Source organism: Rosa chinensis, chromosome 7, assembly GCF_002994745.2.
Source record: "Rosa chinensis cultivar Old Blush chromosome 7, RchiOBHm-V2, whole genome shotgun sequence".
NCBI classification, from domain to species: domain Eukaryota; kingdom Viridiplantae; phylum Streptophyta; class Magnoliopsida; order Rosales; family Rosaceae; genus Rosa; species Rosa chinensis.
In genome coordinates this window covers 67,600,813-67,626,946 of record NC_037094.1, presented here as the reverse complement: position 1 = coordinate 67,626,946, position 26,134 = coordinate 67,600,813, and the positions used below count along the sequence as shown (strand labels likewise).

Sequence of the window (26,134 nt, the reverse complement as noted above, 5' to 3'; positions counted from 1 at the left end):
CGAAAAGTCATTTGCAAGCATGTTCTACCAATTTTTTATTTATTTATCCCCTAGACCGACGAATAAGTGGACAATATGAGAGTCTGAAAAAATTACTAAACCTCTTGCGATGAATACATCATCGGTCAAGACATTAAATCATTTTTTTTTATATTTAAAATTGCTAACGATAACCAAGTGAACACAACTCATACTATTGGCACTACTGCAAAAATTGATTTGATTCATTCTGGCAGCAAAAACAAACCCTCAATTTTAGTTACCTAAATCAGGTACATCAATACATCATACACAGATCACAGATGAAGAGGCGTGAATTATTTGATCCAAACGGTCAGGCCCAACCTGGCCGAACAACATCCAACAAATCCATTTTCTTCCTGACTGTTTTTTCCTTCTTCATTTCTTTGGATTATTGTTAGTACTGTAGTCGACTTTCATTGTTGAATTCTGCTTCTACTAATGAAAAATCCATTTGCAGGGGAGAAAAAATGGTAGAGACCTCATCTAAAATAATTGTATGCTTGGCATAATCGAGAACTTAATACATAAAAGCCCGCACCACATCCCTAAAGAAGGGCTGAAACCCAACCCAAACCACCATTAGTTTTGGACTTTTGGTGCTATGACACGAACATCATAATCTCAGATTATCCCGTCTATAATGCCCGCCGAAACGCAAATAGAAAAGGAAAACAAATTTAATAAGGACCAGTTGTATGGTGTCAAAATTGGGATTGAACAATTATTGATACTAGACATCCAAAAGATGAACAATGTATTTAGATTTCGGAGCACAGAAAATTGTGACCCAACTGATGATGCTAGATCAATAAGTACTGTGTATGAATGCAATTTCATCTCTTTTCTTCTCAATCGCAGTAAAGTCTGATCACCGAGTCAGCACCGGCCGTGAACAACCAGGGCTGCCTTGGGTGGAATTTGCAATCCATTACACCTCTCCCATCTGAGCTTGCATGACCTCGGAGTATTTCCAGTGGAACTATAAGAGGGTTCTGGTTAAGATCTGAATAAACCATGCCATGAGAAACTTGTACAGCGCAATCATCAGAGCATGTTGCAAACAACGGATATAAACGATGGATAGACACATTGTTGATGTCCTTCTTATGCCACCTGATAAAATTGTGAAAATCAGCGGTGAAATATGAATGTACAAAAGAACCAAGTTATCGCAGAGGGAGATTCATGTATATGCATATTTCAGTGTTTCTAAAATTGATCATCTGATCTGACCAAAAAATAATAATAATAAATCGACAATGTAATGGATAACATCTTCTGAAAACCTGTAAATTCTGCAGAGTTAGAGTGAAGAATAACAGAACCTTGCATGAAAGTATATACCAAGGAAAAAAACATACGACTCGTATATATGTTTGGCACCATTATTTAAATGTGGAACTTACTGGCGAATAAGGTAAGGTTTTTTGGTTGAAAGGTCCATATCAAACCAACAAAATTTTCCTTCTCTGCTCCCCACAATTACATGATCACCTGCATTAACGGTCCACCGCAGATGATAAATCAGAGTACAAATGACGCACAGACAAGCGAATAGTTGCATATAGTTGACTAAATACAGAGAAATGTAGTGAATCTAAAATCAAAATTTACCAGAAGGATGAGCTGCAATGGAGGAGATTTCTTTTAGTCCTGTATCAAGCTTTCTGATTTGCTTTCCCTTCACCAAATCATATTGGCGAATAGTTTTCTTTGTAGAAATGAAGATGTGGGAGCGAACAGGATGGAAAACTGAAGTAACTGCAAGCCCACCCAACTTGATTGAAAATGTCTGGGTAGACTTCTGAGAGAGCCTATGCATAAAAATTGATTTCGATTGGCGTAAAGCTAGGTCAAGAAAATGCAAGGAGATGACTAATTGGATCATGCAAAAAAAGTGAGTGAGTGATATGAGAGAGAGGGAGAGAGAGAGAGAGCATATATGATATTTTGACACTAAAAAGGATATCTGCTGGCACCACCGTTGAAAAGTAGTCTCCTCTACGATGCCATTCCACTGAAGACACAGTCTGCAAGATCCCAACAAAGCAAGCAATTAAGATTCTTTGTTGACAGACCTTCCTTCCAATCTTGACTTCAGTTTACAATCCATGTATTAAAAATGTACCTTAAAATGTCTTAACCTGGTGCCCTCATGTGTTTCATCTTGAATCCAGCTCACGAAGGTAGCTGTTTTGCCAATGTATGTGTATTGTAAAGGGTTAGAAACCATTTTTTGAATATATTCAGAGCAACAGCAAACTCACACTCACCCGTGTCATCTGGTGTGGTAGGTCTTTCAGCCGAAAGAAGTTCTTTAGTTTTTTTCTGTACTTCTTCATTCCCAAAACCAGTGTTGAGAATAAGTACATCTTGTCCCCTAAAAATTGGTAATAGTTACGGTCAAGTAACAGGATCCCAGTCAAACAAATATAAAAGGATGAATTAATCAAAAAATAAATGCAGCCTTACACAGAGACAGCCAATACGGAATACTCAGGATTGGGATTCCAAGCTACATATGTGACAGCTTCTCCAATCTCCCAGAGTTTGAGACATCTACCAGTTTCAACCTCCCAAATACGCACAGTTCCATCCGATGAACCTGTAAAAACCATAACAATTAATGATACTGATATAGAATTATAATACCTGACTGTATGCAAAAAAAGAATTAAGAACGACATGCACACCTGATGCAATCCACTGCCCTGAAGCTTCTGTGGAAACTGATGTAACTGTGTCTTTGTGACCTCTATACTCTAGATAACATTTCACAGGATAAGGCTTGAGATCCTTTCGGCTTGGTAGCTTGGGCTTCAGAGATTCAGGATCAATATTGATCTGACATGAAAGATAGTGTTATGCATAATGACTCATTCTTGCCTTCATTTGATTAGATTCAAAGATTGAAATGATTTTGCAAGACCATCAAAGCATAAACTAATTAGCACTGCTAAATTTCTTCTGCTATCTGAATTTCTCACTTACACGTTTCTTCCGAACTCTGGGGCACAAGTATAGATCCAAACATCTTTCGAAGCACTCCTTAATAGCATTCTCATATGCAGGGATGCTTCTCATAGATGTAAACCTGACCAATACAGCAGCCCAGATGTTAGATGCTGAACTAAGAGTAACAAATTAACATCAGTCCCAATTTCAAGCAACTTTAGTGTTACCTTTTCGGTATAAACTTAGGGCGGTCTTCCTCATACATTAACTGATAAGCATCAATCTCTTCTTGTGTTGGGATGAATTCCGGAGGAGGATTGAAGGACTCCTCATACCCTAAAAGAAAGAGTTACTTTAAGCTGTCTCACAGGATACTTGCACCAACAAAGAGGAATTAATCTAATTGAATTTCGACACTAGTAGAGATATGGATAAAAATTAAATACCTGGCAATTTTGGCTTTGGCGCTGGAATGTAAGATAAATGGCTACCATCCTTTTCCGTTGAATTAGAGTCGTCTCCCCACAAGGGATAAACACTTTCTTCTTCCTCTTCTTCATCCTTTGTAGGCTTAATTAAACCCTTCCGAATTGCTAATACTAACCTCTTCACCTGTAGACCACAGGAAGAAGTCCAGAGCATGAAACAAGAAACCATGTCACATTGCAAACAAGAAACATAAATACAAAAATAATAAATGATATGTCCCAATAGCTCAAACAAGTGCACTGGTTTATCACAGAAGCCGACATATTAAAGAGGAACATACCACCCAACAGGATCAATAACTGAACATATGCCTTACCAGTTTACTTTCAGATTTTGAAGGAATGAATCGTCTCTTGGGTTCAGGGGCATTTGACAGTGGATGCTTTGAGTCATCCCATTTAAACCAATCAACATAAGGCTGCAAGTGACATATTGGAAGTTTCAATTCAACTTACAAATGAAGATTTCATATGTAAAAAGAGATTATATATGGAAAGTTTTACTATAAATATTTAGCTATAAGAAAGTCGTCTATTTATTTATTTATTTATTATTTTATTTGTTTTTAAGAAGAGAACGCTATTTAGAATTTGATGGGTGCGATCTACGAACCGCATATGGATCAAAGTCACCGTGTGGCGCCTTTCCTTCAAGCAATCTATTTATAGTTTTCATATCTTCTTTTGTCACTTCTACTTCCTCGTCATTGTATTCATCCAAAAATTTGCGCCTGAAAAGTAACAAAAGTAGCATGTTACATAAATACTGTAATAATAGATATTTTTGGCCATGGAAAATGTAGCATGTTACAGAATTTCACCAAAAGTCTGCACTTAAACTTCTATGAAAATATTAATACTTCAATTGATAGATATCATCTTAGAAATTGAAACCCACCAATTTTTGGAATCATCAGCACTAGCAAGAAAGGATTGTAATTTATCTTCTCTTTCCTTCTTTTTAATCTTCTTCCCTGTAAGATCATAACCAATATGTTTCTCATCCCGATACCACTCCAAGGGAACAGCACCAATTGTATTTCGGGGAGCAACCTGTTAAAAACAGAAAAATGAAGGGAAACGTACTCAAATGCATTAAGATAACCATACTATCATAAAAATCTTAAGAAAAAAAAAAAGATAAAACAACAGACCTCATCTTCAGATGAATCACTTTCCTCGACTGCTTCATGAAGTCCAGAACTATCACTTTCCTCCTCATTACCATGATCAATGGCCAAACCATCATTTCTGCTGGTGTAGAGCTCACCCTGCCATGGTTAATACTTACAATATTAACAGTCAAAACAGATAGCTTTCTTGATGCAGACTGGCATATTTTTCTTCAAATCATGAAAACTTCATAACGCCTGAACTATAAACTATGTGGAGGTTCATAATAAGATTGGAAATTGATAGTGAACTTAATGCATAGAAAAATAATCCACATCTTTTTTTAAGCTTATTTTCTTTCCATATATCTGCATACCTCATTTTCAGAGGAACCACTCTCTTCATCTTCCGAGTCTCTGTCTCTGATTGATGGATAATCCTCTAAGTCAGATCCTTCACCACCAGACATATCCTATCATTATAAAAAGTCACTCATTTATTTTGTTTGAAATAAAACGCCGATTACTTAAGAAAGAACAAAAAATTTAAGCAGTTCCTTTTGTTCTTAGGCTAAGAAGCACCGATACGGGTACGAGTATCCGGATACGATGCGATCGGATACGTGGATACGACAAATCTTAAATGTAATTGGATACGGATACGCGAAGGATACGTCAATTAAATATATATATATATATATATTAAATGTATATATATAATTAGAAAGAAAAAAATTATGAAACATAAACAAAGTACTAGTTTATCACAATCAAAAATTATCAATCCAAAGGTCCAAAGGTTCAAATAAAAGGTTAAAACAACAAATAACAACTTTGGGACTTCATTCAATTTGGACAACATCCTCAAGGTCTTCATCTTCATCATGATCAACATTAAACAAAACTCCCTCTAATTGTGGTTCATCAAGTGAAACGTCAGCAATCTTTAATTGGATATTGACAATTCAATGTATGACTTGACCGACAAAGTATCATTATCACAATTCAATGTATACATTTCTGATTTCTTTAATGGGATATTGACATATTGTTTAAATTTTTTAACCGACAAACTATCATTAATTCATTATCCTTTTATCATCAAACCATAAAACCAAACAACCCATATATCCTTAATTCCTTATCCTTTAATCATCGAATCCAGCCAACCATCAGACCCTCCTAGTCGGCAAAAAAAAAAGAAGACAAAAACCATCAGACCCCGCCCTTACTGAGTACCCCAATCTGATGCTTTCTCCTAGCTTAAAACCATCAGACCCTTACTATCAGAGTATCAGGCTATCAGTATAACGATTGAAAATTTGAAACCATCAGACCCTCAAATCGATCAAGTTCATAAGGATAAGAAGAAGAGAAGAGAGAAGGTACCGGAGCGAGTTTGATTGAAGCTCCAAGCGAAACGAAGTAGATGAGAACTCTGTAGGTGGTAGCTGCGACTTGCGAAGAAGATGAGAAGAGAGGAACGAGTGAACGATCGATTAAGCGAAGCGGCGGTGAGTTAGGTCGATCTGTAGTCTTCTGTTTTTGTTTTTTTTTTTAAGGGTAAAAACCCAAATGTACCCCCACGTATCCAGTTTATTTACGTAATTACGTATCCACATAGGATACGGACGTATCCAAATCGTATCCAAATCATGATACACGTATCCGGGCGTATCCGGGGCGTATCGTACCGGATACGCCCCGGATACGGTGGTTTTATTAAAAGTTTTAATAAAACCACTAAAATTAAAAAAAGTGAGAAAAGACGTTCTACTAAAATGACCAGAAGGGTTTAAACAGGCCGAAAACCCTAAACCTCACATCCCCGCTTTTACTCTCTCCCTCCCCACGTCGCCGGCCCTGAGGTACACTCTTCGGCGCGGACGCCTCACCCTCTCGGACGCCCTTGCCTCTCTTGTTCTTCTTCTTAGGTAACAGATACTTTGATTAACGTTTTCAATTTCTCGATACCTTTTTCTTTCAGCTTGATTCTGCCAATTTCATACTGTAAGGTTTTGTTTTGAGCCAAGCTTTACAGCTAGATATTACTATTAGAACCCAAAATCGCAAACTTTGAGCTTATTGTGTTCTTCTGAGATGTACTGTTTGATTATTTGGTTAAGTTACTCACTATATTTGTTGCTCAATGTGATTCATTGGATTACAATGAGAATCGAAAAATCGCATCTTTGAAGGTTATTGTGTTGTTCTACCGTATTGGGTCAAGTTGATTTTGTTAATTTATTGCTGAAGGAGAAAGAATGAAGGTTAAGAAGAAGAGCTCTGTTGCGGCAGACTCGGTGAAAGAACAACAGAAGAAGCAAAAGGGGAAGGGGAAGATGAAGATTCCTGAAGCAAAACAAGAAAAACAGCAACCGGAGGAAGTAGACTCTGATTCTGTTTACGATTCCAGAGCTGAAGATGAGAGGAGTCTGTCAAATCATGAGGTATTTTTTGAAATCGATATAGAACACTCCTAGGTACTGTATATCGCTGTTGAAACTAGGAGAAGTATGAATCAAGGTTAGCGGTGCTTCAAAGCTTTAAGAGGTTGATGTAAATTGATAGAACTAAGATTGGAATTCCGTCACAAGTTTAGGTTTCCGGTTTTTAAGGTGATGGTACATATAATCTTGCAATTTATACAACTTCAATATTATTCTCTGTTACCATTTTAATTTAGGTGGATAAGGTGGGTATGATTTGGAGCTTTTTCAGTCTTCTGTTTGTTTGGGAATTGATGTTGACTCTTACTTATGCGATTGACTTCAGAACTCTTATAGCTTAATTTATAAATGTATACCACTTTCCTGGTAAAGTCGAAAACAGCATAGGACCAGATGTTCCTCTGTTTTCTGGGTTCAGTTTTCATTTACATACTTGGATTTTTTTACCAAGCAGAGAATGAATTGTAGGTATGTACAGTGCTTATTGCTGCTAAGTTTTTGTTTATTTTGAGGACTGGTGATGACATCTTGGTTGAATTGATTAGGTTCCTTAGTTGTCTTAAAAAAATGAAATAAAAAAAATTGTAACTTCAGTAACGAGATTGAGGACAAAATCCTCGACTAATCATTCCTTTAAAATCATGTTTTTCAACAAAAGTAAAAGGCAGTTCAGCTCTAATAACATAATCAACAAGTTCTTTACGTGCAACATTCTTATCGTAAGCAAAACTAGTGATATTTCCAGAACTATCTATACCTAATCTTTTCTGCCCTTTTTCATGAATTTGTAAATGCCTTCTTAAATGACTAGTACCAGCACTTGCACCACCTCTAAGCAATGCCTTACAAACCCCACATTTATTTTTTGGTACCATACTTCCATGCTCATTAACTTGAACCCTTTCAAAAAACTCCCAAACATTACTAGTGAATCTAGTTTTCTTAGAAGATGCAGAAATAGATGAAGCTCCGGCTTCTGTCAAGTTATCAGCATTTATATCATCCATTTCTAGCTGGAAATAAACAAAGTTAAGATATTACTTGAGAGTTTTGAATGAGCAAGCTAAAACTTATTCGCAGAGATGCTACTGTCCATTCCTTTGTTTGCTCTTACTCAACCTGCAATGTAAGAGATCACAATCATAACATTTAGTTTCAAATCAGAATCTAATCAACAATGGACAAAAAGATACATATCAAGGAAACCGAAGAATAAAAGATCCAACTACTGGTTTTGAACTTTATCATCTTAACAGAAACAAAGTTTTGATTTTTCAATCATAAGAGAAAGATTTCAGATCAAGTTGGACCTGTTAACTCTAAGATAAGCCAGTAATAACAAATTTATTTAGTTCATGTCTCTTATTTTTTAGGGCAAGTTTCTGATTGTTATTTGCTGCAAATGGGCTTCAATTCAAAACCCTTAAAACCTATCAATCTTACTACAATAAAAACGTCTACTTTCTGCCATATTAATATCAAAGTCCGCACCTTTTCTCAATAAACAAACAGAACAAACACCATATAACTGCATCAAGAACTGGTAACTTCACGTCTTCACACATATAACTCCTTATAATCTTAACTTAACAACACAAAACAAAAACCACTTCAAAGAATCAAGTTGCACGCATGTGAAAATGAAACAGAAACTGAAAATGAAAATGAAACTGAAAATGAAAATGAAACAAAACAAAACAGAAACTGAAAATGAAACTCAAACTCGTCAGTTCAGTACCTGCTCGATCAAATCTTTGCTCTCAGATTATCCCCTACTGCAGCCCGTGAGATGAGGAAGAGGAAGAATATAGCGATGGACAATGAGAAGGAGAGTAGCTCGCCGTGACCGGCTTTGCCACAGTAGATCCAACTCGCCGTGAACTCGTGAAGCCGCCGTGTTCAACTCGTGAGGCTGAGGAGGTATGGAGGTTTAGATCGAGGAGGAGGCTGAGGAGGTATGGAGGTTCAGATCAAGTTGGACCTGTTAACTCTAAGATAAGCCAGTAATAACAAATTTATTTAGTTCATGTCTCTTATTTTTTAGGGCAAGTTTCTGATTGTTATTTGCTGCAAATGGGCTTCAATTCAAAACCCTTAAAACCTATCAATCTTACTACAATAAAAACGTCTACTTTCTGCCATATTAATATCAAAGTCCGCACCTTTTCTCAATAAACAAACAGAACAAACACCATATAACTGCATCAAGAACTGGTAACTTCACGTCTTCACACATATAACTCCTTATAATCTTAACTTAACAACACAAAACAAAAACCACTTCAAAGAATCAAGTTGCACGCATGTGAAAATGAAAATGAAACTGAAAATGAAAATGAAACAAAACAAAACAGAAACTGAAAATGAAACTCAAACTCGTCAGTTCAGTACCTGCTCGATCAAATCTTTGCTCTCAGATTATCCCCTACTGCAGTCCGTGAGATGAGGAAGAGGAAGAATATAGCGATGGACAATGAGAAGGAGAGTAGCTCGCCGTGACCGGCTTTGCCACAGTAGATCCAACTCGCCGTGAACTCGTGAAGCCGCCGTGTTCAACTCGTGAGGCTGAGGAGGTATGGAGGTTTAGATCGAGGAGGAGGCTGAGGAGCTATGGAGGTATGGTCCGTATGGAGATTTTCAGATCGTCGTCGAGTCGGTCGAGGAGGTATAGAGGTATAGATCTAGGAGGAGGCTGAGGAGGTATGGAGGTTTAGGTCGAGAGGAGGCTAAATGGAGGTATAGATCGAGGAGGAGGCTGAGGAGGTATGGAGATTTTCAGATCGTCTTCGAGTCGGTCGAGAGACGAGAGGAGGCTGAGGCAGTGAAGCTTGAGAAACAGAGAGCGATAAATTTTAGGACTTAAAGTTTAGGTTTAGGTCTCACAGCTGGTATCCAACGGTAGGATTAGAAAACGGACGGATCCAACGGTAGGATTAGAAAACCAACGGATAGTTTTCTAAAAACATATATATAATTTTACATAATTTAAATATAATCTATATTTATTATTTATATATCATACACTTCAAAGAGCAACCCTTATCAATTCAAATAAAATGTAAAAACCGGCCGTTGGATGAGTTTATTACAATAAATTATGAGTGTGGTAAAAAAATTAGCCAATTTCACCGTATTTTCGAATCCGATCGGATTGGTCAACCGTCGTCACTTATTTATTTTATTGGTTGACCGATGGCGTGACAACCGCGAAACGTGCTTATTTTTTCACATCACATTTGTATATAATCCATCGAGGGATGTGCGAGGACATAAGATAAAAAAAATTAATTTTAATTACAAACACATTGGACTATACCAATTTTATTCCTAAAGTTGTATGACTTATACATTGCATTTAAATTGTTTAGGTTCATTCTAAAGCAACCATGAAGTGGAAAATGAATTCGGAGAAACCAACCGCTCGATAGAGAGATTGTAATGTTTTATGGTGGTTGTAGAAAATCCAGCCAATTTGGTTCTCGTTTCGAATTCGATCAACTAGGTCAACGTAGTTACTCTTATAAACCTATATTTATAAATCATACACTCCAAAGAGCAACCCCTATCAATTCAAAGAAAATGGAAAAACCGACCGTTGGATGAGTTTATTACAATAAATTATGAGTTTGGTAAAAAATTTAGCCAATTTCACCATATTTTCGAATCCGATCAGATTGGTCAACCGTTGTCACTTGTTTTTTAGAATATATATGCACATATTTTCCATAAAAGTATGAGAACTTCCAGTCTTCCACACACACACATATATATATATATAGATATAGATATGTGTGTTTATATATATATATATATATATATATATCTCTACTATTAGAAATGGAGGCGCTCCTTTGGTGTCAAAGGCTTCACCAATTTTTGGAAGTCCCTAAATTACCCACTGCAAATATAAAGTTCAGCAAAATAAAAAAAGATATGAAGAGGGTTATTACTGTAAAAGACAAAAAAATGAAAGAAAATATAAATACGGAACTACAGAATTGTGCAACCGAGAACAGAAAGAGAAAAAAGAAAAAACGGATCGCACGCAGTCGCACACGATCCGCAGACGAGAGAGAACTGCCATGGCGCACGATCTCAACACAAACGAAGATTCAGACGACGTGATGACAGTTGATTGGAGTACATATGGCTACATCAATACTCACCCCTCACTCAAAAGTCGAAAACAAACACAGAAAGAAGAGCAGAGCAAAATCAAACAAGAGGAGAAAATTATTATCACGTTGGCTGAAAATTTTGCGGATTCACTTCAGGTCAGGGTTCATAATTGTCACTGGATCCTTTTTAGAATTTGATTTTCATATGCATTTTCTGGGTTTTTATGGGTTTATGTAAAATTTTTGGGGTTTTGATTTGTTGGGGATTTGTTTTTTTTTGGGGTTAATGATTTTCTGCCAGGTACACACCGACGACAATACTGGCATTGATGCAGGAAGTCGCTCACTTCTTCAGAACAAAGGTAGGCCTAAATCTGCTAACTGGGTTTTATTTAGCTTAACATCGTTTCTAGGTAACCAAAAGGGAGGCGTGGAAAAACCAAGGCAGAGATCATGATCGTTTCAATTTGTTATGGCATTGTATATGATCGATTTTTGTATTCTATCTATTCATATTAATCGTTAAATATATTTATGATCTCTCCCAAAGGAAAGAAGCAGCCAACATGGAGGATCTTTTCCTTGAAGGAACTGCATGCAGCAACAAACAACTTTAATTATGACTACAAACTTGGAGAAGGAGGATTTGGAAGTCTTTACTGGGGTCAGCTTTGGGATGGATCACAAGTAATCATCAATACTTTTAGTTTCTTTCTTTAATTTCAATCTGAATTCTGCGGGTTGCTCAGTTAAGTTCAAGCTTTAACAGTATATAACTGGTTGGTCGTGGAATATTATCTGTTACAAACTGACAAAGAACAAAGAACAAAGAACAAAGAACATTCATCAATCAAAATCTACTCATGAAGAAAAGGTAACTGTTGGTTGATCATTAAGTTGGGTATCTGAATTCGCATTTATTTTTGGTTGCTTCTACATCATTCAACTTTAGAGTTCTGCATTCCCATTCGGTTTTCTTATTCTTTTACTTCATTTATAGGACACTTACTGTATGTTGGTATTTTGTGTTGGTTTTTTATATGATTATGAAGATTGCGTACACCTGATGAATCTGGTAGTTTTAGAAACAAAGGAAAAAGTTTGGATGAGGCATTAAAATAGGTTCAAAGTGACCAATTCAGGGTTTTAGAGCTGGTAGGTACAAGATCATTTGAAGAGCTGCCATGGTCTTCGATAGGAATAGATGCAGTAACTGTCTTTTCTTCATAAAAACAGCAGTAGGCACTGAAAATTTGTAATAGCAAGTAACAGAACATCTGAATCTTGATATTTCTTTGTTTAAGATCCTGTTTATGTTGCTGACAATTTGTCTATGCATGGATGTTTTTTATATTTGGTTACCTGTTAGTGATTGTTCATTTCATGTCTATGATGTACTAAGGTCATCGCATAATTTGATGCTTAGAAGGGGTTGGTCTCTTTCATTACGAAATGTTATTGTAGTATTCTGCTTCTTTTTAATATTTTTTTTTGTTCGAGGCTGCTTACTGTTTTCCAATATCACTATGGCCTCAATGAAATTTGTGCATTTCAGACTCTCACTTTTGTGTTGCATTTTATTTTGTTTTATATTTGTTTGATATTCTTTCATTGGGTATTGCAATGTGTGTGATTTCCTTGCTTTCTTTCTTTCTTTCTTTCCTTTCTTTTGTTGTTTGATAAATATATTTACAGACACATACCATTATACTTTGCATTGCTTCTATAGTAATGATGATTGATATTTGATGAAACTAAAGCTCTTCGCGTTGTCAGGTAAAAGAAAACCATTGTTAAAATTCTTATATAGCATTTGGGTGGTTGCGTCGCCAGCGGGGCCCGCTCGGGCGTTCCGCGGAACGAACCCCCGCCCGGGAATGGGTAGATTACCCTCAGTCCTTGTTCTAGTCCTCGAGTGGTGGGTGCGCAGTGATGACTCCGCCTCCTGCTCCGGCAGTTGTGGGATAGGGGGTGGTCCCCTTCCTGCCAGCTCAGGTGGGCTTAGCGGTACCTGCATTTGCACGATGGGTCCTATACCAGCGGTAGGCCGGCTGTGTCTGGTGCTGTGTGACTGCTCACTTCGTGCAGGGTTGGCGTTTGCGTCCAGCGTTCGCCTTAGCTCGTCGAAACGTGTCATCAGCGTGGCCACTTGGTTTTGGGCCTCCGCCTTCTCCTTGCGTTCCTGCTCGCGCTCTCTGTTTGCTTTGTGGAAGTCCGCCAGCGCCAGTTCATACAAGGCGGTGAGGTCCTGACCTGGGGGACGGCTGCTGCTTGGATTTGTTTCACCGCCTGGGTTGACCGGGGTGTTGAATAGTGCGCGGTTGATACTTATCGCTGGGCGGGCGGGTTGGGGAACGGCGGACTGGTCTGCCTGCTCCCCGATATTTCCCCCGCTACCGTTAGTCATGGTAACTGTGATGGGATGGCCTTCTGTTCAAGGATTCCCACAGACGGCGCCAATGTTAATGTCTAAAAGTCTAGCGGTAGCTGGACCTTAGTTAACGTTGATCCGGCAGGCGGATCGATACCTTTGTTGTGAGTGGTTCCCGTTACCTGTCAAATAAAATACAATGGGCGTCAGAGGGAGACCGCGCCGGGCGGTCTTCAACTCTCCGATGCCTAAGTTAGTCAATGTATTTATGTTGACAAAGTAATAGTAGGTAAGTATTGAATGCGTCATTAATGAGGAGAGAGGAGAGAACCTTTTATAGGTGAGGAAGAGGATGATCTTCTCTTTGTTTTCGATGTGGGACTGATGGTGCTTCAGTTCCCAGTTTCAGTAGCTTCTGATGCCATCTTGACACGGCGCGTGGCGGCGCGTCGGCGGTGCTTTGGGGTTGATCCGGGGCTCAGGCGGTAACCCGGCTAACTGTCTTTACGCCAGTCACTCATATGGTGGGCGTTGGTACCCCTGGTGGTACCATGAGCGTGGCTCATTATAGCTAATTATGCTTGCAAATGGACATGCATGTACAAGCATATAGTACATAAATGGGTTGGTGTTGATATTGCTCCGCTCTGTTAAAATTCTATATACATGTTATAATCATGCATCTCTGGATTCAAGTTTGTTTTGGTTTGGTTGAACTTATATGGACCTCATTGAAATCTATCATTGAAGAAAAACGCTAACGAGATGTATTATTATTATTATTATTATTATTTTTTATAGAAATACACCCCAACGACTCATGGACCAAATGGACCGTGCACGTGCCCGAGATCGACAATGGCGACAGCCAATGAGTTCTTCACAACGACAAGCATATTTGGCACGACGACGTGCAATAGCTCAAGGAAAGCGACCAATGGTGGAAACTAGCTCAAGCAACATAACAAAACAAGCTCCAGGTACTTTATCATCGAATAAATAAGAAGAAGAACTTACATTTATTTGATTGCATTAAAAAAAAAATTTATTACAACCTTTGATTTTGTGTAATTCTTTTTATTTGTAGGAAAGGTACGAAATAGGTGCCCTCAACAAAATAAAAAGTTTCAAAGAGACGAGGGCTTTAGGAGACGTGTTTCCGTATTCTCATCTGGTTGGCGGATGGGACAATCAGTAAAAATGAACACAACTTATCTTAGTGAGCTAATTTTGAAAGAGTGGAAGAAAAAGAAGCATGCACAGTATGTAATCTTAATTGTTTTTTTTCCTTTTAGGTATAGTAATTTACTTGATTTTCACCATTTGAAATTCTTACAGTTGGCAATACAAAAACGCACGTACAGATTTGATGACACACGACATTTATCAAATTAAACGAACTTGGAGAAAGGTTTTACGCATTAGGTATTCATTATGATCTATAATTTGATCATTTTGTTGCATTCAATAGTCACAACAAATTATTTACTTTTTTTTTAAAAATAATTTTGAATATGGATGAGCAGGAGGCGAAAGCATCGTGAACAGAACAGCTTTTTAGCTAAGGTATTATAAATTTCAATTCTGATGCTTAAGAGCAAGTATGCTTAATATGAAATGATTATGAGGCCTCCTCACAATAATATTATGTGTTTCTCCTAACAGTTCTACATCAAGCGTTTTGAGGAGTTGAAGCATAATATAAAGGTGATTATACAATGAGTTGATTTATATGCTATACTTGGTCAAATCATAGAATTAAAAACTTCTTCTTTTTTTTCCCCTACAGAACTCTTCCAATAATTGGAGCATGGGTGTTGCAATAAGGAAATTATCTAATTTCATGGTACGTACTTCACTTAATACCTTCAATTGAATCAAAGACACTATCTTATGTTTTGTTACTTTTCCTACTCTAAATTTGTAGTTTGGGCAACGACTGATGACAAATGGATGGCTGATATGGAGTTGATTGGAGCATGTGGACTTTACTTTATTGAACAAATATGTATATAGGCACTTTGTAGAAGTTTCTTTTTTAAAAGTACGTTTCTATTGTAAAGATTTGTATATATCGGTGCATGTTTTAGGTTTTTACTAATGGATTGCTAAAGATATATACAATATCTTATAATATCTGTATAGGGTAAGAGTTAGGTAATATATGTAACACAAAAATTACAATATCGCACTCATGAGTAATATTTCAAACATGCGTGGCAAGAGAGGAATGACAATACGCACGCGCGAGCGCGGCCCTTCCGCACGCGCATCGCGCGTGCAGGAAGGCTAGTATATATTAGGGGTGGGTTCAGTTCGGTACCGGACATTCAAGACCAATACCATCTACCGTACCAAACACTCTTGGCACACAAAATAGGCTACCATTACCGGCCACGAAAGTCGGTATACCAACTTCTCGGTATCGGTTGGTATCGGTTGGTTGGGCCTCCAACCGAGTTTAAGATTGGGCCAGCTTTCAGCTATGGCCCAACTGAAATTGTAAAGGCTCAAACCTATCAGAAATTTCCAAACAAAGGCCCAACCATAATCAAATGAAAAATAAGCAAAAAACCTGTCATACATAACTTCAGTTCATCAATTCAGTTTATCTCATCAATCAATCATCACTTCATAGTTCATACAAATTATAATTCAATAATTCACAGTTCAATAATTCATCTCATCAATTCACAGTTCAATAATTAATCCCATCAATTCACAGTTCATCTCATCAATCATTCATCACTCAATGAAGAAGAATTTAGGTAGTTTCTGCAATTTCAATCAATGAACAAGAAAGCTGAAAGCTCAAGATGTAGGCTGCGAGGGCAGCAAGGCAGTAGTTTGTGACTGTGTAGAGCTGGTATTGGTCATTGTTCCCGCCACTCCTTGATTAAAAGCATTCTCTGCAAAATAACAAAGAGGAGGTTAAAAACAATATCATGATTCATAAAATAAATAAGACAATAAACCATACCCTAAACAGAAAACAGAAAACAATAACACAATAAAACAGTTCACAAACCATAACATTTTCATTACCTAAACCTCTTGAAAATTAGTAATTACAGTAACAAACTCTCAAGTCAAATACAAGTGATGAACATTCATACAGTCACTTTGCATAATATGAATTATACCTTCAGTTGTGCAGTCACTTTGCTTCTTAGTCCTCGTCCTCCTGTTCCTGCAAGCACAAATTGGTAAAGAAACTAAGAAACCATGAAACCCAGAATAAATTGGTATCTGAAACTAAGAAACTAAGAAAGAGTCCCAACTCACAGGTTTAGAACTCACATATACAAGTAAAAAATCAAGATTCCACTTCAAAGAGACTGATTCCACTTGAGATTAAGTGATTAACTGCAGCAAGATGCAAAAAAGTAAAACCATTACAATTTTGAGATTACTCAGTCTAGAATTGAAAGATTAACCAAAGAGAAAACTCAAATCTACCAAAAATTGATACGAGAGAGAAAACTCACCGGCCGTAGGCCATGAATCGAATGAATTGATACGAGATTTCTGGGTTTGAAGATTTGAATCGAAACGAACTTCAAAGAAGAGGTCGAGAGGCGAAGAGTTCTGGGTTAGAATCTAATCGAACTTCGGCCGTAGGCCATGAATCTCTGATTAGATACGAGATTTTCTGGGTTTGAAGCTTTGAATCGAATCAAACTTCAAGCCGTCGATGCCTCGAATCGAATCGAACTTCAAGCCGTCGATGCCTCGAATCGAATCGAAGAGTTCTAGGTTTGAAGCTTTGAATTGAATCGAACTTCAAGCCGTCGATGCCTCGAATCGAATCGAAGAGTTCTGGGTTTAAAGCTTTGAATCGAATCGAACTTCAAGCCTTCGAGGCCTAGAATGAAATCGAAGAGTTCTGTGTTTTGAAACTTTGAATTGAATCGAGAGGAGGAGAGGGTTTGAGTGATTGAGTCTGAGAGAAAGGGCTCGGTTCGAGCCTCAAGCCTTCGAGTCCTCGAGGAGTCGAGGGGCTGAGCGGCTGAGGAGTGAGTAGGGAATGGGAACTGGATTAGGTTCTGACGTTCTGTACTCTCAGTTAGGGTTTGGACAGTTCAAGTCTAATCAACGGTTGTGATAAGATTTGAAATCAAATTATTAATGATAAACGGTTCAGATCAATAGGTATAAAATATATTTAAAATAAATCAATAATATATATAATATACGGTACGGTACGGTATACCGTATTTATTTGAAAATCAGTACCAGTACTGTACCAATATCTTGAACTCGGTTCGGTACTACCGTACCAATATCTCGGTAACCAACTATGTCGGTTACCAACATTGTTGGTTCGGGTGGTAATCGGTTGGTTGGTTTGGATCGGTATAATTGGCCAGCCCTAGTATATATAAACACACACATACACACATCTATATATATATATATATATATATATATATATATATATATATATAAACACACACATACTGACATACACACATCTATATCTATATATATATATATATATATATTCGTGTGTGTTTATATATATACACATGTGGTCATGTGTGTGATTAACTGATTATAATCATTATATATTTATGTGTTTATATATACACACACACACACACACACATATATATATATATATACACACACAGATATATATATACATACATACACACATATATATCTATATATATTTATATTTATAAACACACACACACACACACACACACACACACATATATATATATATAAAATAGTTTGCAGGCTTTTACGGGCCGGGCCGGGTTTTTGCGGGCTTTTTGGCGGGCCTCCATCGGCCCACCAAGGCGGGCTTTTACGGGCTTTTACGGGCTTTTTGGCGGGCCGGGCCGGGCCAAAAGCCCTGCGGGCCTCCATCGGCCCACTTGATCCGCGGACTTTTTGATGCGGCCTAATTAAAACTACTAAATTTGTTTTTTTTTTTTTAAAAAAATGGATATTGAAATCCTTAGAGTAGTCAATAGCTGTGATAGGAGTCATAGGACAACAAAAAAGAAGCCTAAATTATTTAACCATTGGTTAGCAGAGCAATCACCACATCGGGACCAAATTGAAATCTCATATTCAAGCCTAATGAGAGAAACATGCGTCATCACTCGAAACATCAATCACCCTGACAGAAACAATACGAACCAGGCACCAATCGACCAACACATGACCATGCCCAAGCAAAATCCACCATCGCGCTCTACTTAGCCCTTGCCACACGTGAACTTGCCAGCGAATAACAGCTCCACTGTAGATTAGATCACCGCGTTCTAAAGCTGTTCACTTGACCTTACTCTATTATGAATTATTAAATAATATATAAATATATATATATATATATATATATATATATTGTAAAAGTAAAATGATAATTGGAATGGTCTACTCATTTCATTTCATAGTCCCTTTATATAGGGAGATGATTACAACGGAAATATGAATTACATTAAATACATTGAATGCTGATTGATGGTAATTGTTGATTCCTTGATTCCCTCTCCGTCTGTTGCTTTGACGAAGGCACATTATCTGTTTTTCCTTTAACACTCCCCCTTGTGCTAAGTCAAAGACTAAATGGTGCATGACGTACGAAGGCACATTATCAATCTTTTTATTTAAACTTTTTGCTAATAGACGTACGTCGTTAAAAGAGATGTTCTATCTTATTTATATATATATATATATATATATATATATATAAATAATTTAAAATTGCTAACGACGAAAAGTCATTTGCAAGCATGTTCTACCAATTTTTTATTTATTTATCCCCTAGACCGACGAATAAGTGGACAATATGAGAGTCTGAAAAAATTACTAAACCTCTTGCGATGAATACATCATCGGTCAAGACATTAAATCATTTTTTTTTATATTTAAAATTGCTAACGATAACCAAGTGAACACAACTCATACTATTGGCACTACTGCAAAAATTGATTTGATTCATTCTGGCAGCAAAAACAAACCCTCAATTTTAGTTACCTAAATCAGGTACATCAATACATCATACACAGATCACAGATGAAGAGGCGTGAATTATTTGATCCAAACGGTCAGGCCCAACCTGGCCGAACAACATCCAACAAATCCATTTTCTTCCTGACTGTTTTTTCCTTCTTCATTTCTTTGGATTATTGTTAGTACTGTAGTCGACTTTCATTGTTGAATTCTGCTTCTACTAATGAAAAATCCATTTGCAGGGGAGAAAAAATGGTAGAGACCTCATCTAAAATAATTGTATGCTTGGCATAATCGAGAACTTAATACATAAAAGCCCGCACCACATCCCTAAAGAAGGGCTGAAACCCAACCCAAACCACCATTAGTTTTGGACTTTTGGTGCTATGACACGAACATCATAATCTCAGATTATCCCGTCTATAATGCCCGCCGAAACGCAAATAGAAAAGGAAAACAAATTTAATAAGGACCAGTTGTATGGTGTCAAAATTGGGATTGAACAATTATTGATACTAGACATCCAAAAGATGAACAATGTATTTAGATTTCGGAGCACAGAAAATTGTGACCCAACTGATGATGCTAGATCAATAAGTACTGTGTATGAATGCAATTTCATCTCTTTTCTTCTCAATCGCAGTAAAGTCTGATCACCGAGTCAGCACCGGCCGTGAACAACCAGGGCTGCCTTGGGTGGAATTTGCAATCCATTACACCTCTCCCATCTGAGCTTGCATGACCTCGGAGTATTTCCAGTGGAACTATAAGAGGGTTCTGGTTAAGATCTGAATAAACCATGCCATGAGAAACTTGTACAGCGCAATCATCAGAGCATGTTGCAAACAACGGATATAAACGATGGATAGACACATTGTTGATGTCCTTCTTATGCCACCTGATAAAATTGTGAAAATCAGCGGTGAAATATGAATGTACAAAAGAACCAAGTTATCGCAGAGGGAGATTCATGTATATGCATATTTCAGTGTTTCTAAAATTGATCATCTGATCTGACCAAAAATAATAATAATAAATCGACAATGTAATGGATAACATCTTCTGAAAACCTGTAAATTCTGCAGAGTTAGAGTGAAGAATAACAGAACCTTGCATGAAAGTATATACCAAGGAAAAAAACATACGACTCGTATATATGTTTGGCACCATTATTTAAATGTGGAACTTACTGGCGAATAAGGTAAGGTTTTTTGGTTGAAAGGTCCATATCAAACCAACAAAATTTTCCTTCTCTGCTCCCCACAATTACATGATCACCTGCATTAACGGTCCACCGCAGATGATAAATCAGAGTACAAATGACGCACAGACAAGCGAATAGTTGCATATAGTTGACTAAATACAGAGAAATGTAGTGAATCTAAAATCAAAATTTACCAGAAGGATGAGCTGCAATGGAGGAGATTTCTTTTAGTCCTGTATCAAGCTTTCTGATTTGCTTTCCCTTCACCAAATCATATTGGCGAATAGTTTTCTTTGTAGAAATGAAGATGTGGGAGCGAACAGGATGGAAAACTGAAGTAACTGCAAGCCCACCCAACTTGATTGAAAATGTCTGGGTAGACTTCTGAGAGAGCCTATGCATAAAAATTGATTTCGATTGGCGTAAAGCTAGGTCAAGAAAATGCAAGGAGATGACTAATTGGATCATGCAAAAAAAGTGAGTGAGTGATATGAGAGAGAGGGAGAGAGAGAGAGAGCATATATGATATTTTGACACTAAAAAGGATATCTGCTGGCACCACCGTTGAAAAGTAGTCTCCTCTACGATGCCATTCCACTGAAGACACAGTCTGCAAGATCCCAACAAAGCAAGCAATTAAGATTCTTTGTTGACAGACCTTCCTTCCAATCTTGACTTCAGTTTACAATCCATGTATTAAAAATGTACCTTAAAATGTCTTAACCTGGTGCCCTCATGTGTTTCATCTTGAATCCAGCTCACGAAGGTAGCTGTTTTGCCAATGTATGTGTATTGTAAAGGGTTAGAAACCATTTTTTGAATATATTCAGAGCAACAGCAAACTCACACTCACCCGTGTCATCTGGTGTGGTAGGTCTTTCAGCCGAAAGAAGTTCTTTAGTTTTTTTCTGTACTTCTTCATTCCCAAAACCAGTGTTGAGAATAAGTACATCTTGTCCCCTAAAAATTGGTAATAGTTACGGTCAAGTAACAGGATCCCAGTCAAACAAATATAAAAGGATGAATTAATCAAAAAATAAATGCAGCCTTACACAGAGACAGCCAATACGGAATACTCAGGATTGGGATTCCAAGCTACATATGTGACAGCTTCTCCAATCTCCCAGAGTTTGAGACATCTACCAGTTTCAACCTCCCAAATACGCACAGTTCCATCCGATGAACCTGTAAAAACCATAACAATTAATGATACTGATATAGAATTATAATACCTGACTGTATGCAAAAAAAGAATTAAGAACGACATGCACACCTGATGCAATCCACTGCCCTGAAGCTTCTGTGGAAACTGATGTAACTGTGTCTTTGTGACCTCTATACTCTAGATAACATTTCACAGGATAAGGCTTGAGATCCTTTCGGCTTGGTAGCTTGGGCTTCAGAGATTCAGGATCAATATTGATCTGACATGAAAGATAGTGTTATGCATAATGACTCATTCTTGCCTTCATTTGATTAGATTCAAAGATTGAAATGATTTTGCAAGACCATCAAAGCATAAACTAATTAGCACTGCTAAATTTCTTCTGCTATCTGAATTTCTCACTTACACGTTTCTTCCGAACTCTGGGGCACAAGTATAGATCCAAACATCTTTCGAAGCACTCCTTAATAGCATTCTCATATGCAGGGATGCTTCTCATAGATGTAAACCTGACCAATACAGCAGCCCAGATGTTAGATGCTAAACTAAGAGTAACAAATTAACATCAGTCCCAATTTCAAGCAACTTTAGTGTTACCTTTTCGGTATAAACTTAGGGCGGTCTTCCTCATACATTAACTGATAAGCATCAATCTCTTCTTGTGTTGGGATGAATTCCGGAGGAGGATTGAAGGACTCCTCATACCCTAAAAGAAAGAGTTACTTTAAGCTGTCTCACAGGATACTTGCACCAACAAAGAGGAATTAATCTAATTGAATTTCGACACTAGTAGAGATATGGATAAAAATTAAATACCTGGCAATTTTGGCTTTGGCGCTGGAATGTAAGATAAATGGCTACCATCCTTTTCCGTTGAATTAGAGTCGTCTCCCCACAAGGGATAAACACTTTCTTCTTCCTCTTCTTCATCCTTTGTAGGCTTAATTAAACCCTTCCGAATTGCTAATACTAACCTCTTCACCTGTAGACCACAGGAAGAAGTCCAGAGCATGAAACAAGAAACCATGTCACATTGCAAACAAGAAACATAAATACAAAAATAATAAATGATATGTCCCAATAGCTCAAACAAGTGCACTGGTTTATCACAGAAGCCGACATATTAAAGAGGAACATACCACCCAACAGGATCAATAACTGAACATATGCCTTACCAGTTTACTTTCAGATTTTGAAGGAATGAATCGTCTCTTGGGTTCAGGGGCATTTGACAGTGGATGCTTTGAGTCATCCCATTTAAACCAATCAACATAAGGCTGCAAGTGACATATTGGAAGTTTCAATTCAACTTACAAATGAAGATTTCATATGTAAAAAGAGATTATATATGGAAAGTTTTACTATAAATATTTAGCTATAAGAAAGTCGTCTATTTATTTATTTATTTATTATTTTATTTGTTTTTAAGAAGAGAACGCTATTTAGAATTTGATGGGTGCGATCTACGAACCGCATATGGATCAAAGTCACCGTGTGGCGCCTTTCCTTCAAGCAATCTATTTATAGTTTTCATATCTTCTTTTGTCACTTCTACTTCCTCGTCATTGTATTCATCCAAAAATTTGCGCCTGAAAAGTAACAAAAGTAGCATGTTACATAAATACTGTAATAATAGATATTTTTGGCCATGGAAAATGTAGCATGTTACAGAATTTCACCAAAAGTCTGCACTTAAACTTCTATGAAAATATTAATACTTCAATTGATAGATATCATCTTAGAAATTGAAACCCACCAATTTTTGGAATCATCAGCACTAGCAAGAAAGGATTGTAATTTATCTTCTCTTTCCTTCTTTTTAATCTTCTTCCCTGTAAGATCATAACCAATATGTTTCTCATCCCGATACCACTCCAAGGGAACAGCACCAATTGTATTTCGGGGAGCAACCTGTTAAAAACAGAAAAATGAAGGGAAACGTACTCAAATGCATTAAGATAACCATACTATCATAAAAATCTTAAGAAAAAAAAAAAGATAAAACAACAGACCTCATCATCTTCAGATGAATCACTTTCCTCGACTGCTTCATGAAGTCCAGAACTATCACTTTCCTCCTCATTACCATGATCAATGGCCAAACCATCATTTCTGCTGGTGTTGAGCTCACCCTGCCATGGTTAATACTTACAATATTAACAGTCAAAACAGATAGCTTTCTTGATGCAGACTGGCATATTTTTCTTCAAATCATGAAAACTTCATAACGCCTGAACTTTAAACTATGTGGAGGTTCATAATAAGATTGGAAATTGATAGTGAACTTAATGCATAGAAAAATAATCCACATCTTTACTTTTTTAAGCTTATTTTCTTTCCATATATCTGCATACCTCATTTTCAGAGGAACCACTCTCTTCATCTTCCGAGTCTGTGTCTCTGATTGATGGATAATCCTCTAAGTCAGATCCTTCACCACCAGACATATCCTATCATTATAAAAAGTCACTCATTTATTTTGTTTGAAATAAAACGCCGATTACTTAAGAAAGAACAAAAAATTTAAGCAGTTCCTTTTGTTCTTAGGCTAAGAAGCACCGATACGGGTACGAGTATCCGGATACGATGCGATCGGATACGTGGATACGACAAATCTTAAATGTAATTGGATACGGATACGCGAAGGATACGTCAATTAAATATATATATATATATATATATATTAAATGTATATATATAATTAGAAAGAAAAAAATTATGAAACATAAACAAAGTACTAGTTTATCACAATAAAAAATTATCAATCCAAAGGTCCAAAGGTTCAAATAAAAGGTTAAAACAACAAATAACAACTTTGGGACTTCATTCAATTTGGACAACATCCTCAAGGTCTTCATCTTCATCATGATCAACATTAAACAAAACTCCCTCTAATTGTGGTTCATCAAGTGAAAGGTCAGCAATCTTTAATGGGATATTGACAATTCAATGTATGACTTGACCGACAAAGTATCATTATCACAATTCAATGTATACATTTCTGATTTCTTTAATGGGATATTGACATATTGTTTAAATTTTTTAACCGACAAACTATCATTAATTCATTATCCTTTTATCATCAAACCATAAAACCAAACAACCCATATATCCTTAATTCCTTATCCTTTAATCATCGAATCCAGCCAACCATCAGACCCTCCTAGTCGGCAAAAAAAAAAGAAGACAAAAACCATCAGACCCCGCCCTTACTGAGTACCCCAATCTGATGCTTTCTCCTAGCTTAAAACCATCAGACCCTTACTATCAGAGTATCAGACTATCAGTATAACGATTGAAAATTTGAAACCATCAGACCCTCAAATCGATCAAGTTCATAAGGATAAGAAGAAGAGAAGAGAGAAGGTACCGGAGCGAGTTTGATTGAAGCTCCAAGCGAAACGAAGTAGATGAGAACTCTGTAGGTGGTAGCTGCGACTTGCGAAGAAGATGAGAAGAGAGGAACGAGTGAACGATCGATTAAGCGAAGCGGCGGTGAGTTAGGTCGATCTGTAGTGTTCTGTTTTTGTTTTTTTTTTTTAAGGGTAAAAACCCAAATGTACCCCACGTATCCAGTTTATTTACGTAATTACGTATCCACATAGGATACGGACGTATCCAAATCGTATCCAAATCAGGATACACGTATCCGGGCGTATCCGGGGCGTATCGTACCCATATCCCGGATCGATACGGGATACGAAGGCAAAATGCCGTATCCGTGCATCATAGCCCAGAAGAAGAGGAGGAGAAGAAGGCGGAGAGGGAGAGAGAGATACCTACAGCTCGGAGACCGGAGACGGAGAGAAAGTCAGAAACGGCGCTGATATAGGCTGGGTTGTAGGTTGCTGTGTTTGCGAATCGGGACTTGGGGAGAGTCCAACCCCGGCTTCAGTGGTGGGAAAGGAGTATTCCCAAAACAGGTACAAACCTAAAAGCTCGGTGGGGCTTGAGCCCTACCCATATGTGGCGGGATCCGCCCCTGCACCGGCCTGCAACTGTATAACAAAGTGACCAGTCACCAGTATGAGCTCGGGGCTTCTGGGTTCTACTACCTAACCACCACACACGGCCGTTTTAGTCATTATAGCTATTTTTGTATTTCTTGATTTTGGAAATATGAATGAAGCTGTAGATTTCCTTTTCTTGATTTTGTATTTTTGTCCAACTCTAATCCAATATGGTCAAATCCTTTTTATAATATACGGAATGTTTTTTTTTTTCGAGAATTATAATATATGGAATGTTGCATCTCTGTAACGGACTGTTTTGCCCCT

General features: G+C 37.3%; 3 protein-coding genes and 2 long non-coding RNA genes across 10 annotated transcripts; 2 read left to right on the top strand and 3 right to left on the bottom strand.

Moving 5' to 3' along the window:
• Positions 1-681: 681 nt before the first annotated feature.
• Positions 682-8,906, bottom strand: LOC112179141 (ribosome biogenesis protein BOP1 homolog). Its single transcript, XM_024317472.2, has 18 exons — positions 8,768-8,906; positions 5,969-8,148; positions 4,957-5,052; positions 4,622-4,738; positions 4,366-4,520; positions 4,081-4,198; positions 3,785-3,886; positions 3,426-3,591; positions 3,207-3,315; positions 3,016-3,118; positions 2,718-2,868; positions 2,497-2,629; positions 2,298-2,404; positions 2,153-2,214; positions 1,994-2,054; positions 1,639-1,866; positions 1,431-1,518; positions 682-1,137 (listed from the first exon to the last, which is right to left on the bottom strand). The coding sequence occupies exons 3-18, from the start codon at positions 5,047-5,049 to the stop codon at positions 873-875; spliced, it is 2,058 nt and encodes a 685-aa protein (XP_024173240.1). The 5' UTR covers positions 5,050-5,052; positions 5,969-8,148; positions 8,768-8,906; the 3' UTR covers positions 682-872.
• On the top strand, positions 5,010-25,082 carry LOC121050507. Its single transcript, XR_005803190.1, has 2 exons — positions 5,010-5,378; positions 24,630-25,082. It is a non-coding gene; the product is annotated as an uncharacterized LOC121050507 (long non-coding RNA).
• Positions 10,886-15,654, top strand: LOC112179142. Of its 5 annotated transcripts, none has more exons than XM_040510641.1 (10): positions 10,889-11,303; positions 11,449-11,834; positions 11,917-12,021; positions 14,320-14,498; positions 14,606-14,780; positions 14,857-14,943; positions 15,045-15,084; positions 15,184-15,225; positions 15,308-15,364; positions 15,446-15,654. In XM_040510641.1, the coding sequence occupies exons 3-10, from the start codon at positions 12,011-12,013 to the stop codon at positions 15,488-15,490; spliced, it is 636 nt and encodes a 211-aa protein (XP_040366575.1). In that variant the 5' UTR covers positions 10,889-11,303; positions 11,449-11,834; positions 11,917-12,010; the 3' UTR covers positions 15,491-15,654. The 5 variants fall into 5 exon arrangements, with proteins under 5 accessions (XP_024173243.1, XP_040366575.1, XP_024173242.1 ...); XM_024317474.2 differs by lacking the exon at positions 11,917-12,021 and having other exon boundaries at positions 10,893-11,303; positions 11,449-11,509; positions 11,698-11,834; XM_024317475.2 differs by lacking the exon at positions 11,917-12,021 and having other exon boundaries at positions 10,886-11,303; positions 11,698-11,834.
• On the bottom strand, positions 16,661-17,234 carry LOC121050508. The gene is made up of 3 exons (XR_005803191.1): positions 17,007-17,234; positions 16,819-16,884; positions 16,661-16,708 (listed from the first exon to the last, which is right to left on the bottom strand). It is a non-coding gene; the product is annotated as an uncharacterized LOC121050508 (long non-coding RNA).
• On the bottom strand, positions 19,758-25,377 carry LOC112179140 (ribosome biogenesis protein BOP1 homolog). Of its 2 annotated transcripts, none has more exons than XM_024317469.2 (17): positions 25,228-25,377; positions 24,212-24,307; positions 23,870-23,989; positions 23,614-23,768; positions 23,329-23,446; positions 23,033-23,134; positions 22,674-22,839; positions 22,455-22,563; positions 22,264-22,366; positions 21,966-22,116; positions 21,745-21,877; positions 21,546-21,652; positions 21,401-21,462; positions 21,242-21,302; positions 20,887-21,114; positions 20,679-20,766; positions 19,758-20,386 (listed from the first exon to the last, which is right to left on the bottom strand). In XM_024317469.2, exons 2-17 carry the CDS (start codon positions 24,302-24,304, stop codon positions 20,122-20,124), a joined length of 2,061 nt encoding a protein of 686 aa, XP_024173237.1. In that variant the 5' UTR covers positions 24,305-24,307; positions 25,228-25,377; the 3' UTR covers positions 19,758-20,121. The 2 variants fall into 2 exon arrangements, with proteins under 2 accessions (XP_024173237.1, XP_024173238.1); XM_024317470.2 differs by having other exon boundaries at positions 23,614-23,770; positions 23,875-23,989; positions 25,228-25,376.
• Positions 25,378-26,134: the final 757 nt, after the last annotated feature.